This window comes from Geotrypetes seraphini, chromosome 1 (genome assembly GCF_902459505.1).
Source record: "Geotrypetes seraphini chromosome 1, aGeoSer1.1, whole genome shotgun sequence".
NCBI lineage: Eukaryota > Metazoa > Chordata > Amphibia > Gymnophiona > Dermophiidae > Geotrypetes > Geotrypetes seraphini.
Genome location: NC_047084.1, coordinates 300093498 through 300106855, shown reverse-complemented (window position 1 = coordinate 300106855; position 13358 = coordinate 300093498). Strand labels below are relative to the sequence as shown.

At 44.5% G+C, this 13358-nt stretch overlaps 1 protein-coding gene across 7 annotated transcripts in view; it reads left to right on the top strand.

The window, feature by feature from the left end:
* Nucleotides 1-13358, top strand: part of RTKN (rhotekin) — a 246617-nt gene that overhangs the window by 197676 nt on the left and 35583 nt on the right. For all 7 annotated transcript variants that reach the window (XM_033954583.1, XM_033954615.1, XM_033954591.1 and 4 more), the window contains 3 exons: nt 2495-2694; nt 7054-7115; nt 11561-11614. In XM_033954583.1, coding sequence (XP_033810474.1) covers nt 2495-2694; nt 7054-7115; nt 11561-11614 — 316 coding nt within the window. The remainder of the gene's footprint in view (nt 1-2494; nt 2695-7053; nt 7116-11560; nt 11615-13358) is intronic.

Genomic DNA, 13358 nt, shown 5'->3' with positions numbered 1-13358 from the left:
TTAGGACAAAAACTTGTATTGAAAAACCTTGCACTGTAACTATGGCAAATTGCAACCTGTAAATTGTATATTATGTTAGTCTGTAACCTGTTCTGAGCTCTTTGGGGAGAACAGGATAGAAAGCGAAATAAATAAATTGTGGGTGAAACTATGCCTGCTTAATAGTAGACTTGTAGGTCCTTCAGGTAGGGTTACCAGATGTCTTGGAAAACCCGGACATGTCCTTTTTTCAGAGGACTGTCCAGGTGCCCGGAGGGATTTCCAAAACCCATCAGTTTGTCTGGGTTTTGGAATGCCCCGAGCTTGGGTCTGCGTCTGGAGGGCCTCTGCGCTTGCGTGGACGTTGGCGCAGTGATGTCACATGCATGCATGTGATATCATCACATTGACATCCACGCGTGCACAGAGGCCCTTCAGACGTGGCCCCGAGCCCGGGGAAGGAGACATGAGGTTCGTGTGGGGGTGGAGTGGGCGGAGCTGAGCTGGAGCGGAATGGGGCAAGGCACTGTGCTCTTTTTTTTTTAAACTTCTTTATTCATATTTAAAACTACAATTGTGCACAAAAAATGATACATTTACATAAAATATTAACATTATAGCACAATACACTTTTAAAAACAATAAGAAGACTTATTTTCCCCCGCCCATTTATCCATTTGGACAACAAATCATAAAAATATCTATAATCAACCCAACCATACCTTCTAATCAGTCCCAGAACATACCCCCTCCCCAGGATGTGTATGTTTTCCTCATTAATATAAAATAAATCAATCCTTACAATATTTAGTTAATGGTTCCCAAACATCCATAAATTTTTTATAATATTCCTTCTGAATGGCCATGAACCTTTCCATTTTAAAGACATAACATAAGGATTCCCACCAGAATGAATAATTTAATCTGTCCCAATCCAATTCTTTAAGATAAGCTGCATGGCAATCCCCGTCATTATAAACAAAGGTTTATTATTTTTTGCTAAAATTTGACTTTTTGCGCTCATGGATGTTCCAAATAAGATAGTATCATATGATAAGAGAGGAAATTTGGTAACCCTGCCTTCAGGGGCAACTATAACAACAGCAGAATCCCTGATTTCATGAGTTAGTGGTTTGGATTAAATTATGTGGGCATTCCAGAAAAATTGAGGGATCCTGAAATCCTCTGTGCCTGGTATGGCAAAGATAACTATTCACATTCAGAAGAAAGAAACATCAGAGATGACTGTTGAACAGAGAACATAAGAATAGCCTTACTGGGTCAAATCAATGGTCCATCAAGCCCAGCAGCCCATTCTCATGGTGGCCAATCCAGGTCACTAGTACCTGGACAAAACCCAAGGAGTATCAATATTCCATGCTACCGATCCAGGGCAAGCAGTGGCTTCCCCCATGTCTTTCTCATGGGCAGACTTGATGGGCCGTGGCCCTTATCTGCCGTCTATTTCTATGTTTCTATGTTTCTCAATAACAGACTATGGACTTTTTCTCCAAGAACTTGTCTAAACCTTTCTTAAAACCAGCTTCGCTATCCACTCTTATCACATCCTCTGGTTTTAAGAGTATTTCCCTGCAACTTCATCGAGTGCCCCCTGGTCTTTGTAATTTTTGACAGAGTGAAAAATCGATCCGCTTGTACTCGTTCTACTCCACTCAGGATTTTGTAGACTTTGTAGAGGAAGTTCTAATGCTTGTACTGCATTAGCTAGGCTGCTAAAATGTTCTTGGGTCTGTAGACATACGTGATCTCCTGATCTATTTTACTAGCACCTCTAGGTACAAGGGATTCCATAATCTGTTATGCAAAGAGGTTTATGACATGCAGACATCTAAGTGTTTTTCAGAGTTTTCTTGAAGAGTATGGTCTTTATTTCTTTTCTAAAAGTCTTGTAGTCGATAGCATCCCTCGACTACAAGACTTTTAGAAAAGAAATAAAGACCATACTCTTCAAGAAAACTCTGAAAAAAGAAATAATACCGCACGTCTCAAACTCCACCTCTCACTAAAGCCAACTACCCCAAACAAATAACCTTACCCATTTCTTACTCTTTTTGAAAATGACCTTTTTTTTTGTAACTTCTTGTTGTAATACATCTTGGATAATTCTTTTGTAATCCGCCTTGAACTGCAAGGTAATGGCGGAATAGAAATCCCTAATGTAATATAAGTGCTGATTCAGCAAGTCTATTTAACACTTACTCCCAAAAGAATTCTCTAAACAAAATGGAACGGGAATACCCAAACACAACGGTTCCTGTAAGAGACAATTCTTGTTCAATAGAGCTTACAATCTAATCAAAACAGGAAAAATAGGGGTTAAGGAATTTCTCACAGAGGGAAATGATAAAACAGACATATCACAGAGCATCTGATTTTATTAAACAAATCCCACAGTTTGATATCTCAGGATTTTATTTCAAAGGTATTTGTATATCAGGGATATGTGGTTTACGGTTATGTTGCTTCAATGTTATCTCACCCTGTTTTTGCACAGGACACGGACATCCAGAAGAAGATTGACCATGAGGTGCGGATGCGAGAAGGAGCATGTAAGCTGCTTGCGGCCTGCACACAGAGGGAACAGGCGCTGGAGGCTGCTAAGAGTCTGCTGGTCTGCAATAGTCGCATCATGGCCTACATGTCTGAGCTGCAGCGCATGAAGGAGGCACAAGTGATGCAACGCATGACAAGACGGTGAGGAGCTTCTTTGGGTTCCATGCTGTTGGACAGGGCAGGAAAGAAGGATGAGAGGGATCAGCTAAGACAAGAAAAGAAAATGCAAAGTAGGGGAGAGAGAAAACAAGAGACCAAAAGAGGGAGAGGCAGAGCAAGAAAATGGAGCGCCTGAGGCTGCTAAGGTGGGAACATTGAGCACTCAAAGAAGGGAAGTCTTGTGAGAAAAGCACATGGAAAGGTGAGGAGGTAGGAAAGAATTAAAGAGAGAATTGTGGGAGAGACAGGTATGGATAATGTGACCATTTATTTTTTTCATCAAAACGGGACATCTATTACTATTCAGTCCCACCCCCAATCCCACCCTAGCCCCACCCCCAGCCCTAGTCCCGCCCCCAATTTCTTCCATTCATTTTCAGGTACACACAATATCTTATTAATTTGTAATGGTAAACATAAAATATAAAAAAAAACTGTACGCAGAGAAAATGTTAATTATCATTTACGATTTTCAGGTTTTTTTTAAAGATGTCAAGGCAGATTACTTTAAAATATGCAATGTCACCTCAGTAACTATAGAAAAATAGACAAATATAGTGCACAATATAGACAGCAGATATAAATTCTCAAAACAGACACATTTTGATCACTAAATTGATAATAAAATAATTTTTCCTACCTTTATTGTCTGGTGATTTCATGAGTCTCTGGTTGCACTTCCTTCTGACTGTGCATCAAATCTTTCTTTCTTTTGCATCCAACATTTTTTTCACAGTCCGCCCCCATCCCCTTTGGGTCCAGGTCTCTCTCTCTTTTCCCTCTGTTACCCTCCCCAGATCCAGTGTCAGTTCTCCTTTCTACCTTTGTTCCAGGTCTCCCTCTCTGTCTGAACCTCCCATAGTCCTGCATCTGCCTCCTGTCTTTCCCCTTTCATCCAAAACTTTTTCTCTGTAGTCTTTCTAATGTGTTTACAACCCCCCCTTTCTCTGTCTCTTTCTCTCCTTCTTTCGTTCCTCCCTTCTTCCCTCCCAGCAGATTTTAGCATATCTCTCTCCTCCTTTTTCCCCCTCAGATCTAGTATCTGTCGCCTTCCTCTTTTCCTCCTCCCAGGTCCGGTATCTGTCTCCTCTCCATCCCCCCTGCTCTGGCATCTCTCTCTCTGCTCCTTTCCTCCTGTTCTTCCCTGGTCTTCCTTCTCAATTTATTTTCTGCCTCTGTCTAAATTCTTTTTTACTATTCAGTCCTCAATTTTCCTCTTTCACTGTGTCTACCTATAGCTTGCCACCTCTTTCCCTCACCCCTTCCAATAACTAACTCTATCTTCTTCCCTCAATCCCGCATGTGCCCTTTTTTCTCCCCACTTCCTTCCAGCGTCTGCTCCCCCTCTCCCTCACACTTCCATTCAAAAGCTGTCCCTCCTCTCCCCCACACTTCCATTCAGTGTCTGTTTCTCTCTACCCCTTCCATCTATTGTTTACCCTCTGTCTCGCCCCTTCCATTCACTGCCCTCTCTGCTTTTTCCATCCAGTGTCCGCCCTCTCTCTCTCTTCCATGTGGCATCTTCCCTCTTTCTATGCTCCTTCCATAAACTATCTATCCTGTGTCCCTTCTTTCCTTTGTACATGATTGATTTCAGCTCTGTCACCTCTCCATTTTTCTCTCTTTGTAACCACCCCCTCCCCTATGCTCTGGCATCTCTCTCTTCTCCTTTCTTTCCTTCCCACCCACAGTCTGGCATCATTCCTTCCCTGATTCTCTGGCATCTCTCTCTTTTCCTTTTCTTCCATCTCTCCCTCCCTCTCCATGCTCTGACATCTCCTTCCTTTCCCCCTTCCTTTTCCCTTGGTCTGGCATACCTTCTTCCGTCCCTCCATGCCCTGTCATCTCTTCTTCCCTCCAAGCCTTGGCATCTCCTTTCATTCCCTCCCTCATCTTCCTTCTCCCTCCAGTTGGGTACAGCAACACTCTCCCCAATTCTCTCCCCCTCTGCTCCCTTTCCTCCTTCTGTCACCCAAGGCCTAGTGTCCTGAACTTAATCGGACAGCAGCAGCATTCACAATTCACTGCGGTTGCCGGCTTCAGGCCTTCCTCTCTGTCGGGTCCTGCCTACTTCCTGTTTTCATGAAGGCAGGACCCGACAGAGAGGAAGGCCTGAAGCCGGCAACAGCAGCGAATTGTAAACGCTGCTGCTGCCCGAAGAAGGTAATGGTGCCAGGACTTGGAGCACCCAAGGCAAACCGCTTCTCCCCCTTCCCATCAGTGACGCTGCAGAGGGACTCACCGGCAGGAGAAAGACGCGAAGCAGCCTATTTAGCGTGCTGCGGCTGCCAACGCAGCTGGAGGGAGGTTTGTTGCTCGGTCATCTCGTTGGGAGGGTCGGCAGGGTTTGCATGGGAGGGAGAGATAGGAGGGTCAGCGGGGCCTGAGCAATGTTGTTGCCACTGCCAAATCCAGGCTGCAATCCCCTGTCCCGTTGTCCCCACTCACAGCCTCAGGACGCCCTCTCTGAAAACGGGACATTTCAGCATCATGAAGCTGTGAGTGGGGACAACGGGACAGGGGATCTGAAAAAGGGATTGTCCCGTTCAAAACAGGACATATGGTCACCTTAGGTATGCAAGATGTGATGCCTCCATCCCTCTTCCCTATGATGTCTGTACAAGTTTATAGAATTACTCCCCAAATGCATAAGGAGCCGCCGAGTGTTGGGTAACAGGAATATGTGCAAATGCCGGTATTCTAATAATTTATGCATGTACGTGGACACTGGCACATAAGTAACTGTTTTCTAGTTGTGCGCTATTCTGTAAGCATGTGCCAAGATTCAATGATGTGTACTTTGCAGGTGGGCGATCACGTGAGTGGAGCACGATAAGAGTTCACACATAGAAAAGAAACTGTTGAAGCAGACACGATTGGAAGATGAAACAAGAATATTACTAGTTAAGACCATAAGAATAACCTTACTGGGTCAGACCAGTGGTCCATTTAGCCCTGTAGCCTGTCTCACAATGGGCAATTCAAGTCACTAGTAACTGGCAAAAAACCAAAGAGCAGCAACATTCCATGCTACCGATCCAGGGCAGTGGCTTCCCCATGTCTGTCTCAATAACAGACTATGGACTTTTCCTCCAAGTACTTGTCCAAACTTTTCTTGAAACCAGCTAAGCTATCCGCTCTTACCACAACCTCTGGCAATGTGTTCCAGAGCTTAACTATTCTCTGAGTGAAAAAATATTTCCTCCTATTGGTTTTAAAAGTATTTTCCTGTAACTTCATTGAGTGTCCCCTAGTCTTTGCAATTTTTGACGGAGTACCCATTCTACTCTACTCAGGATTTTGGAGACTTCAATCATATCTCCTCTCAGCTGTCTCTTTTCTAAACAGAAGAGCCCTAACCTTTTTAGTCTTTCCTCATACATGAGGAGTTCATCCTCTTTATCTTTATCATCTTGATCACTCTTATTTGAACCTTTTCTAGTGCCACTACATCTTTTTTGAATTAAACTGATGCCAGATTATGTCTGTGTTTCACCTGACAATGTGCTGCTGCAGGAGCAAAACATACCTTATGGTGTATAACAATCATTTTACCCAAAAATATGCTTGAGTACCTAAATAAATTTATGTACAGTACTCCCCCAAAATCCGCGGGGGTGTTCCGTTCTAGGAACACCTGCAAATTTTGAAAAACCGCGAATATGGTATTTCAGCTGATCGAAGGCAGGAGAAGGCAGGTGGAGTGTCGGCAGATGCTTAAATTGTACTTACGAAGCCAGGCACATTTTCCGACCACCTCTTCCTGGTACTACTGTACCAGGAAGAGGGTTTACTGTAAACCGTTCTGAGCTTCCGTGGGAGAATGGTATAGAAAATGGAATAAATAAAAGGCAGTACAGGACCTCCAAACTGCAGGAAGGGGATATCTTAGAATAACTATTAATAAAGTTCTTGTTTCATCTTCTAAATGTGTCTGCTTCAAAGGCTGTATGTTTTTCTATTGCAAGGTGACCCTGCTGCAGTCACCTCTCCCCTTCTTCTTTTTTTTAGAGCATGAGAACTATGGAAAAGGTCAGAATTTGCAATAAACACACTCAATCTGAGATTGACACAACAAGAGCCAGTAGGGTCAGCATGTATAGGATAAGGCAATAGGACTACCAGCTGTGGTGTCTCTATTGCTCTCTACGAGATCAATTTTGAAACACTGCCCCATGCATTATTACAGATGCGTCCTTATCTTTGTAGAATCAAGCAGAAGAAAAACAAGTGGGGAGTGGGATAGACCACGTCAACCTTGGGGCAAACAATCTTTATTTCTACGTGGAGTTTCTGTTCCCTCTCTTTTGTTCTACATTTGCTCTTTCCTTATCTTTATAGACCATCAGATGCCGGTCCCATGGATGATAGACTGCCTTGCCGGGGAAGAGTCTCCATCTCAGGTAAGGTGGGGAGTTGGCATGCACAGGTAGAAACATGTCCCGATGAAGAACACTGCTCAATATACAACACAAGCAAGAGCTCAAGTTATTGATTGGCCTTATTTCACTTGGATATGAGGGGCATTCAATAATTTATCTACCTGAGTATCCCCCCCTGAGCTGTCTCTTTTCCAAGCTGAAGAAACCTAGCCATTTTAATCTTTCCTCATAGGGAACCTGTTGGACAATAACTATGCAGAACCAGTTCCACCCCTGAAAGATAATGAAGAATTCTAGTACTTGCCTATCTTTGGCATGTACCATTGTAGAGAATGGAGGTATTGAAATAGTTAATACAGCCAACTCCACCTAAGTGCATATTGGTTAAGTGCACGCTTCGGTTATCCGCACCTGACCACCATGGTCCCATTTTTTTTACATTAAAATCAGTGGACGTAAACTCCAGATATTTGCAATTCTGATAAGCACACAATCCACTTATGCGCACTGATTTATTTATTTATTCTATTTTCTATACCGTTCTCCCAGGGGAGCTCAGAACAGTTTACATGCATTTATTCAGGTACTCAAGCAGTTTTCCCTCTCTGTCCCGGTGGGCTCACAATCTATCTAACGTACCTGGGGCAATGGGGGGATTAAGTGACTTGCCCAGGATCACAAGGAGCAGCGTGGGTTTGAACCCACAACCTCAGGGTACTGAGGCTGTAGCTTTAACCACTGCACCACACTCTCCCCATGAATAGGTCCTACCTCTATTCATTCACATTATGTTCATTCCAGTTAAATGCAATTATGTTCTGACGTGGATGAGCCACGTGTTTCAGAACATCAGTTTAGGCCTGGCCAGGTGTTCGAACTTTCGGAAGTGCACCATGGCGTTGCATGGACAAAAATCATTATTCTCGCAAGAATTCACGGGAGCCAGTAAGGAAGCCGCTCACTGCTGAGAAGCAGCGCCAAATCGCACTGCTGCTTGTGCTGCTGAAATGGACTAAGTGGATCCGTGCATCCGGTTAGCAGCGGGGCAGGAGTTCAGAAAGCTTGCTCCTGCCCGCTGCACCTCCACCAATGATCGTCAGAGGACCTGCTGCACCTCCTCCAGATCGGCAGAGGTAGGAAGATAGGGCAGGGAGGGGGGACAGAGGGAAGAGCTTATGAAACATAGAAACATAGTAACATAGAATATGACGGCAGAAAAGGGCCTTCGGCCCAACAAGTCTGCCCACTCAAATAACCCGCCCCCCTAAGTTCTTCTTTGAAGTGAACCCACATGTTGATCCCATTTGTTCTTAAAATCATTCACGTTATTGGCCTCAACTACCTGAAGTGGAAGATCATTCCAACGGTCAACCACCCTTTCGATGAAGAAGTACTTCCTAGTGTCACCATGAAATCTCCCTCCCCTGATTTTTAGCGGATGCCCTCTTGTCACCGTAGGTCCTGTAAGGAAAAAGATTTCTTCTTCCACCTCAATACGGCCAATAACGTATTTGAACGTCTCTATCATGTCACACCCCTCTCTGCGTTCCTCGAGAGAGTATTGCTGCAACTTACCTAGACGTTCTTCATATGGGATATCCTTGAGTCCTGAGACCATCCTGGTGGCCAGCAGTTGAACCGATTCTATTCTCAGCACATCCTTCTGATAATTTGGCCTCCAAAATTGTACACAGTATTCCAGATGTTGTCTCACCGTAGACCTATATAGCGGCATTACCACTTCGGGCTTTCGGCTGACAAAACTTCTCCGGAGGTAACCCAGCATTTGTCTAGCCTTGGATGAGGCTTTCTCTACTTGATTGGCTGTCTTCATATCTTCACTAATGATTACTTCCAGGTCCCGTTCTGCAACAGTTCTAGTTAAGGTCTCACCATTCAGAGTGTAGGTTCTGCATGGGTTTCTGCTACCAAGGTGCATAACTTTACACTTCTTGGCATTAAAATTCAGCTGTCAAATAGTAGACCAGTGCTCCAGTAAAAGTATGTCTTGTGTCATAGTATCGGGCACGGTACCTCAGCCCACTATGTTGCATAATTTAGCATCATCGGCAAATAATGCAATTTTACCCCGAAGTCCCTGAGGCAGATCTCGTATGAAGATATTAAATAGGATTGGACCCAGGACCGAGCCCTGCGGTACTCCACTGTGCACTTTCGACTTTTCAGAGGGAGTACCGTTTATCACCACCGTTTGATGTCTGCCACTGAGCCAGTCTTTAACCCATGCAGTTAATATTTCTCCTAGCCCCAACAAACTCATCTTGTTCAAAAGTCTATGGTGTGGGACGCTATCAAAAGCCTTACTGAAGTCCAGATACACTATATCTAGGGACTCTCCCTTATCTAGTTTTTTTGTTACCCAGTCAAAGAAGCTGATCAGGTTGGATTGACAGGATCTCCCCCTTGTAAATCCATGCTGGTGGGGATCCCTCAGTCTCTCATCATCCAAAACCGTATCTAATTTGTGTTTAATCAATGTTTCCATAAGTTTACACACTATTGACGTGAGACTTACCGGTCTGTAATTTGCAGTCTCTAACCTGCATCCCTTTTTGTGGAGCGAAATGACATTAGCTGTTTTCCAGTCTAATGGAACTTTTCCTGTGCTCAGAGAAAGATTGAAGAGCGTGGCTAATGGCTCTGCCAGGACATCTCTCAATTCCCTAAGCACTCTGGGGTGCAGTTTATCCGGTCCCATGGCTTTATTCACTTTGAGCCTTGACAATTCTTGGTAGATGTTGCTGGTGGAAAATTCAAAATTCCTGAACGGGACTTCTGAGCTCTCCCTTGTTTGTAGCTGTGGACTGGATCCCGGTGCCTCACAGGTAAAGACTGAGCAGAAGTATTTGTTCAATAGTTCGGCTTTATCGGAGTCCGATTCTGCAAAGTTGCCGTCGGATTTCCTCAGGCGCACTATCCCGTCTGTATTCCTCTTTCTATCACTAACATACCTGAAGAAGGATTTTTCCCCTTTTTTAATATTCCTAGCTAAATTTTCTTCTATCCGGAGTGTGGTGTTTCTGGAGGGAGAGTGTAGAGCCTGATAGGCGAGGGGAGGATGGAAGGGTGCTTGGTGTAGAGCCTGACAAGGGAGGGGAGGATGGAAAGATGCTGGGTGAAGAGCCTGACAGGAGAGGGGAAGATGGAAGGGTGCTGGGTGCAGAGCCTGACGGGAGGGAAGGATGGAAAGATTCTGGGTGCAGAGCCTGACAGGAGAGGGGAAGATGGAAGGGTGCTGGGTGCAGAGCCTGGCGGGAGGGAAGGATGGAAAGATGCTGGGTGCAGAGCCTGACAGGAGAGGGGAAGATGGAAGGGTGCTGGGTGCAGAGCCTGACAGGGGAGGGGAGGATGGAAGAGTGCTGGGTGCAGAGCCTGACAGGGGAGGAGAGGAATGAAGGGGGCTGGGTGCAGAGCCTGACAGGGGAGGGGAGGATGGAAGAGTGCTGGGTGCAGAGCCTGACAGGGGAGGAGAGGAATGAAGGGGGCTGGGTGCAGAGCCTGACGGGGCAGGACACTTGAATATTAAGCTGCCCGACCTATATTCGAGTCAACCATTTTTTTCCTCCTTTTTGAGGGGAAAAGAGGGGTCTCGACTTATATTCAGATCAACTTATATTCAAGTATATACAATATGTTACACGTCATGACAAGAACTTTTATGATAGTTGGTATTTTATATGAGGCCATTTATGGATGAAAATTACTGTATAACATTACTTAATATTTAAAGGTTTTCTTATCCAATCCTTTAGCAGAGCCTTGTTCAGGTAAAGCATGTGTAAAGCAAACTCAGTCTTTATTTTGATAAAGAACAAAAAATAAACTAATATAATACAATAGGACAAAAATAAAGGAGGCCTATCTAAGACTAATTGAGAAAAGTCCTTATTCAGTTAAAAGCATAAACACACTAAAAGCTTAGCATAACTCTCTGTGCAGTTATGATTTGCACTTGTGATGAAACAGTTTCATCACAATTGAAACTTGTAACCGCACAGATAGCTACGTAGTCTTATTAACCCTGATGCAGCATGTAGGAGGGCGAAACATGGCTGTGTCAGGATTTTAATGTTTTTATGCTTTTAACCCTGATGTGGCAAATAAATTCTGAATACAAACTTTCTCAACTGGTATACTTCTTCTTATTATTTTTTTTTTTTTGCCATATTGGATCTTGCGGATCATATGCCTGTTTATTTTTTCAGACTATCTAGGAATAAGACTAGTGAGAGAAATACAGCAAAGGACACCCTGAAGGAAGGTAGCTACCATTGCTTGATGGCAACATGGAGGCAGACCGGCTTTTGCTTTACTGGAGACGAACAAAATTTCTCTGAGCCAAAGTCAAAGCAGATATAGACTCACAGTGCTTCACCCTTATCTGACCTCTCAGATTTAGATATCTTTCTGAATTTCAACTTTCTGTTTTGTTTTTTTTTTTTTAGATCTGCGGATCCCTCTGATGTGGAAGGACACTGAGTACTTTAAGAATAAGGGAGGTGAGTAAGCACTGAGAGCCTGATGAAGATGAAGACTTTATTGATGTGGATTCCTTTGGGATTCAGATTCTTGAATGTTTATTTTTTTCCACTTCTATATCTCCAACCTGCATTACGTTTGATTGTTCTTCCTTCCCGGGATACAGAGGGAGCCCAAGGGAGTCCCTGATTGGCTCAGATGCCTAAGACCCCACCCAAGGGGAGGGGCTTGAGGCATCTGAGCCAATCAAGGCCTTATGCTCCTCCCCGTGCATCAGATGATGCACCGGGGAGGGACCTAAGGTCCACATTGCAGATGGCAGCCGGCGGAGGAGCAGGAGGGATTGACAGCACTCCTCTTACTCCCGACTTACAGGTATGAGGGGTGGGGGTCGGCCGATGTCAGGAGAGAGTGGGCATCCCTCCTGCCATATTCTCAGTGGGGAGTGTCTGGGGGAACTTCTGGTGGTAGGAGGGAGTGGGAGGGGGCGCTTTGTTGGGGTGGGTGCTGTTTTTTCTTCTTTTTTGGGGGCAGATATTTTGCATGTGTAATACACACAAAATATCTGTGCCATAAAAAAAATGACCCCCCCCACAGCTTGGCAGAAGCCTTGACTAATTAACTAACTAACTAAACTTTAGGTTTGTATACTGCGCCATCTCCACAAGCATAGAGCTCGGCACGGTTTACAGGGTTAGGTTGAAAAGGAGCTACAATGAAGGGTTATAGGAAAGGAACTAGGAAGATAAAGAGGGACAGGGTACCAAAGAGCGGGAGGTGTTAGATTTTTGAAAAGAGCCAAGTTTTCAGATGTTTGCGGAAGGATTGGAGGGAGCTTGAAATTCTGAGCGGGGATGTGAGGTTGTTCCAGAGTTCTGTGGTTCTAAAGGGGAGGGATGTTCCTAGTTTTCCTACGCGGGATATACCTTTTACAGAGGGGAATGATAGTTTCAGTTTCTGGGAGGATCTAGTGGAATTAGGGTTAGAGGAGTTCCAGAAGAGTGGGATAACGGGAGGGAGGATGCCATGTAGGATCTTGAAAGCTAAACAGGCACATTTAAAGAGGACTCTGGAGTGAACTGGGAGCCAGTGAAGTTTGGACAGGAGTGGGGAGACGTGGTCGAACTTGCCTTTAGCGAAAATAAGCTTGGCCACAGCGTTCTGGATTAGCTGAAGTCTATGGAGTTTTTTTTTTAGTTAGGCTTAAATAGATGGATTTGCAATAATCCAGTCTAGAGAGGATGGTGGATTGAACAAGGACGACGAAGTGAGAATGATGAAAGTACGATCTCACTTTCCTCAGCATATGAAGACTAAAGAAGCATTTTTTTAGCAAGAAGTTGAGGTGGTCATTGAAGGAGAGAGAGGAGTCTATGATGATGCCAAGGACTTTGCTTGAAAACTCAAGCTGAAGAGTGGAGCCGGAAGATAATGGAATGGAGGTGGGTAAATGACCTAATATTGGGCCGAGCCAAAGTAGTTTTGTTTTGGACTTGTTCAATTTCATTTGTACAGAATGTGCCCAGGATTGAAGGTTCATTATACATGCGGATATGTTCTCAGCGAGGTTAGTGAGGTTCGAGTCGGTCTCAAGGAGGATGAGGATATCGTCAGCATAGGTGTAGAGAGTTTCCAGGGGGGATAGATGAAGGAGTTTCAAAGAGGACATGTAAATATTGAAAAGGATAGGAGAGAGGGGTGAGCCTTGCGGGACTCCACATATCGGCTTCCAGGGAGGGGATGAGGTACCGTTTATGTTAACGG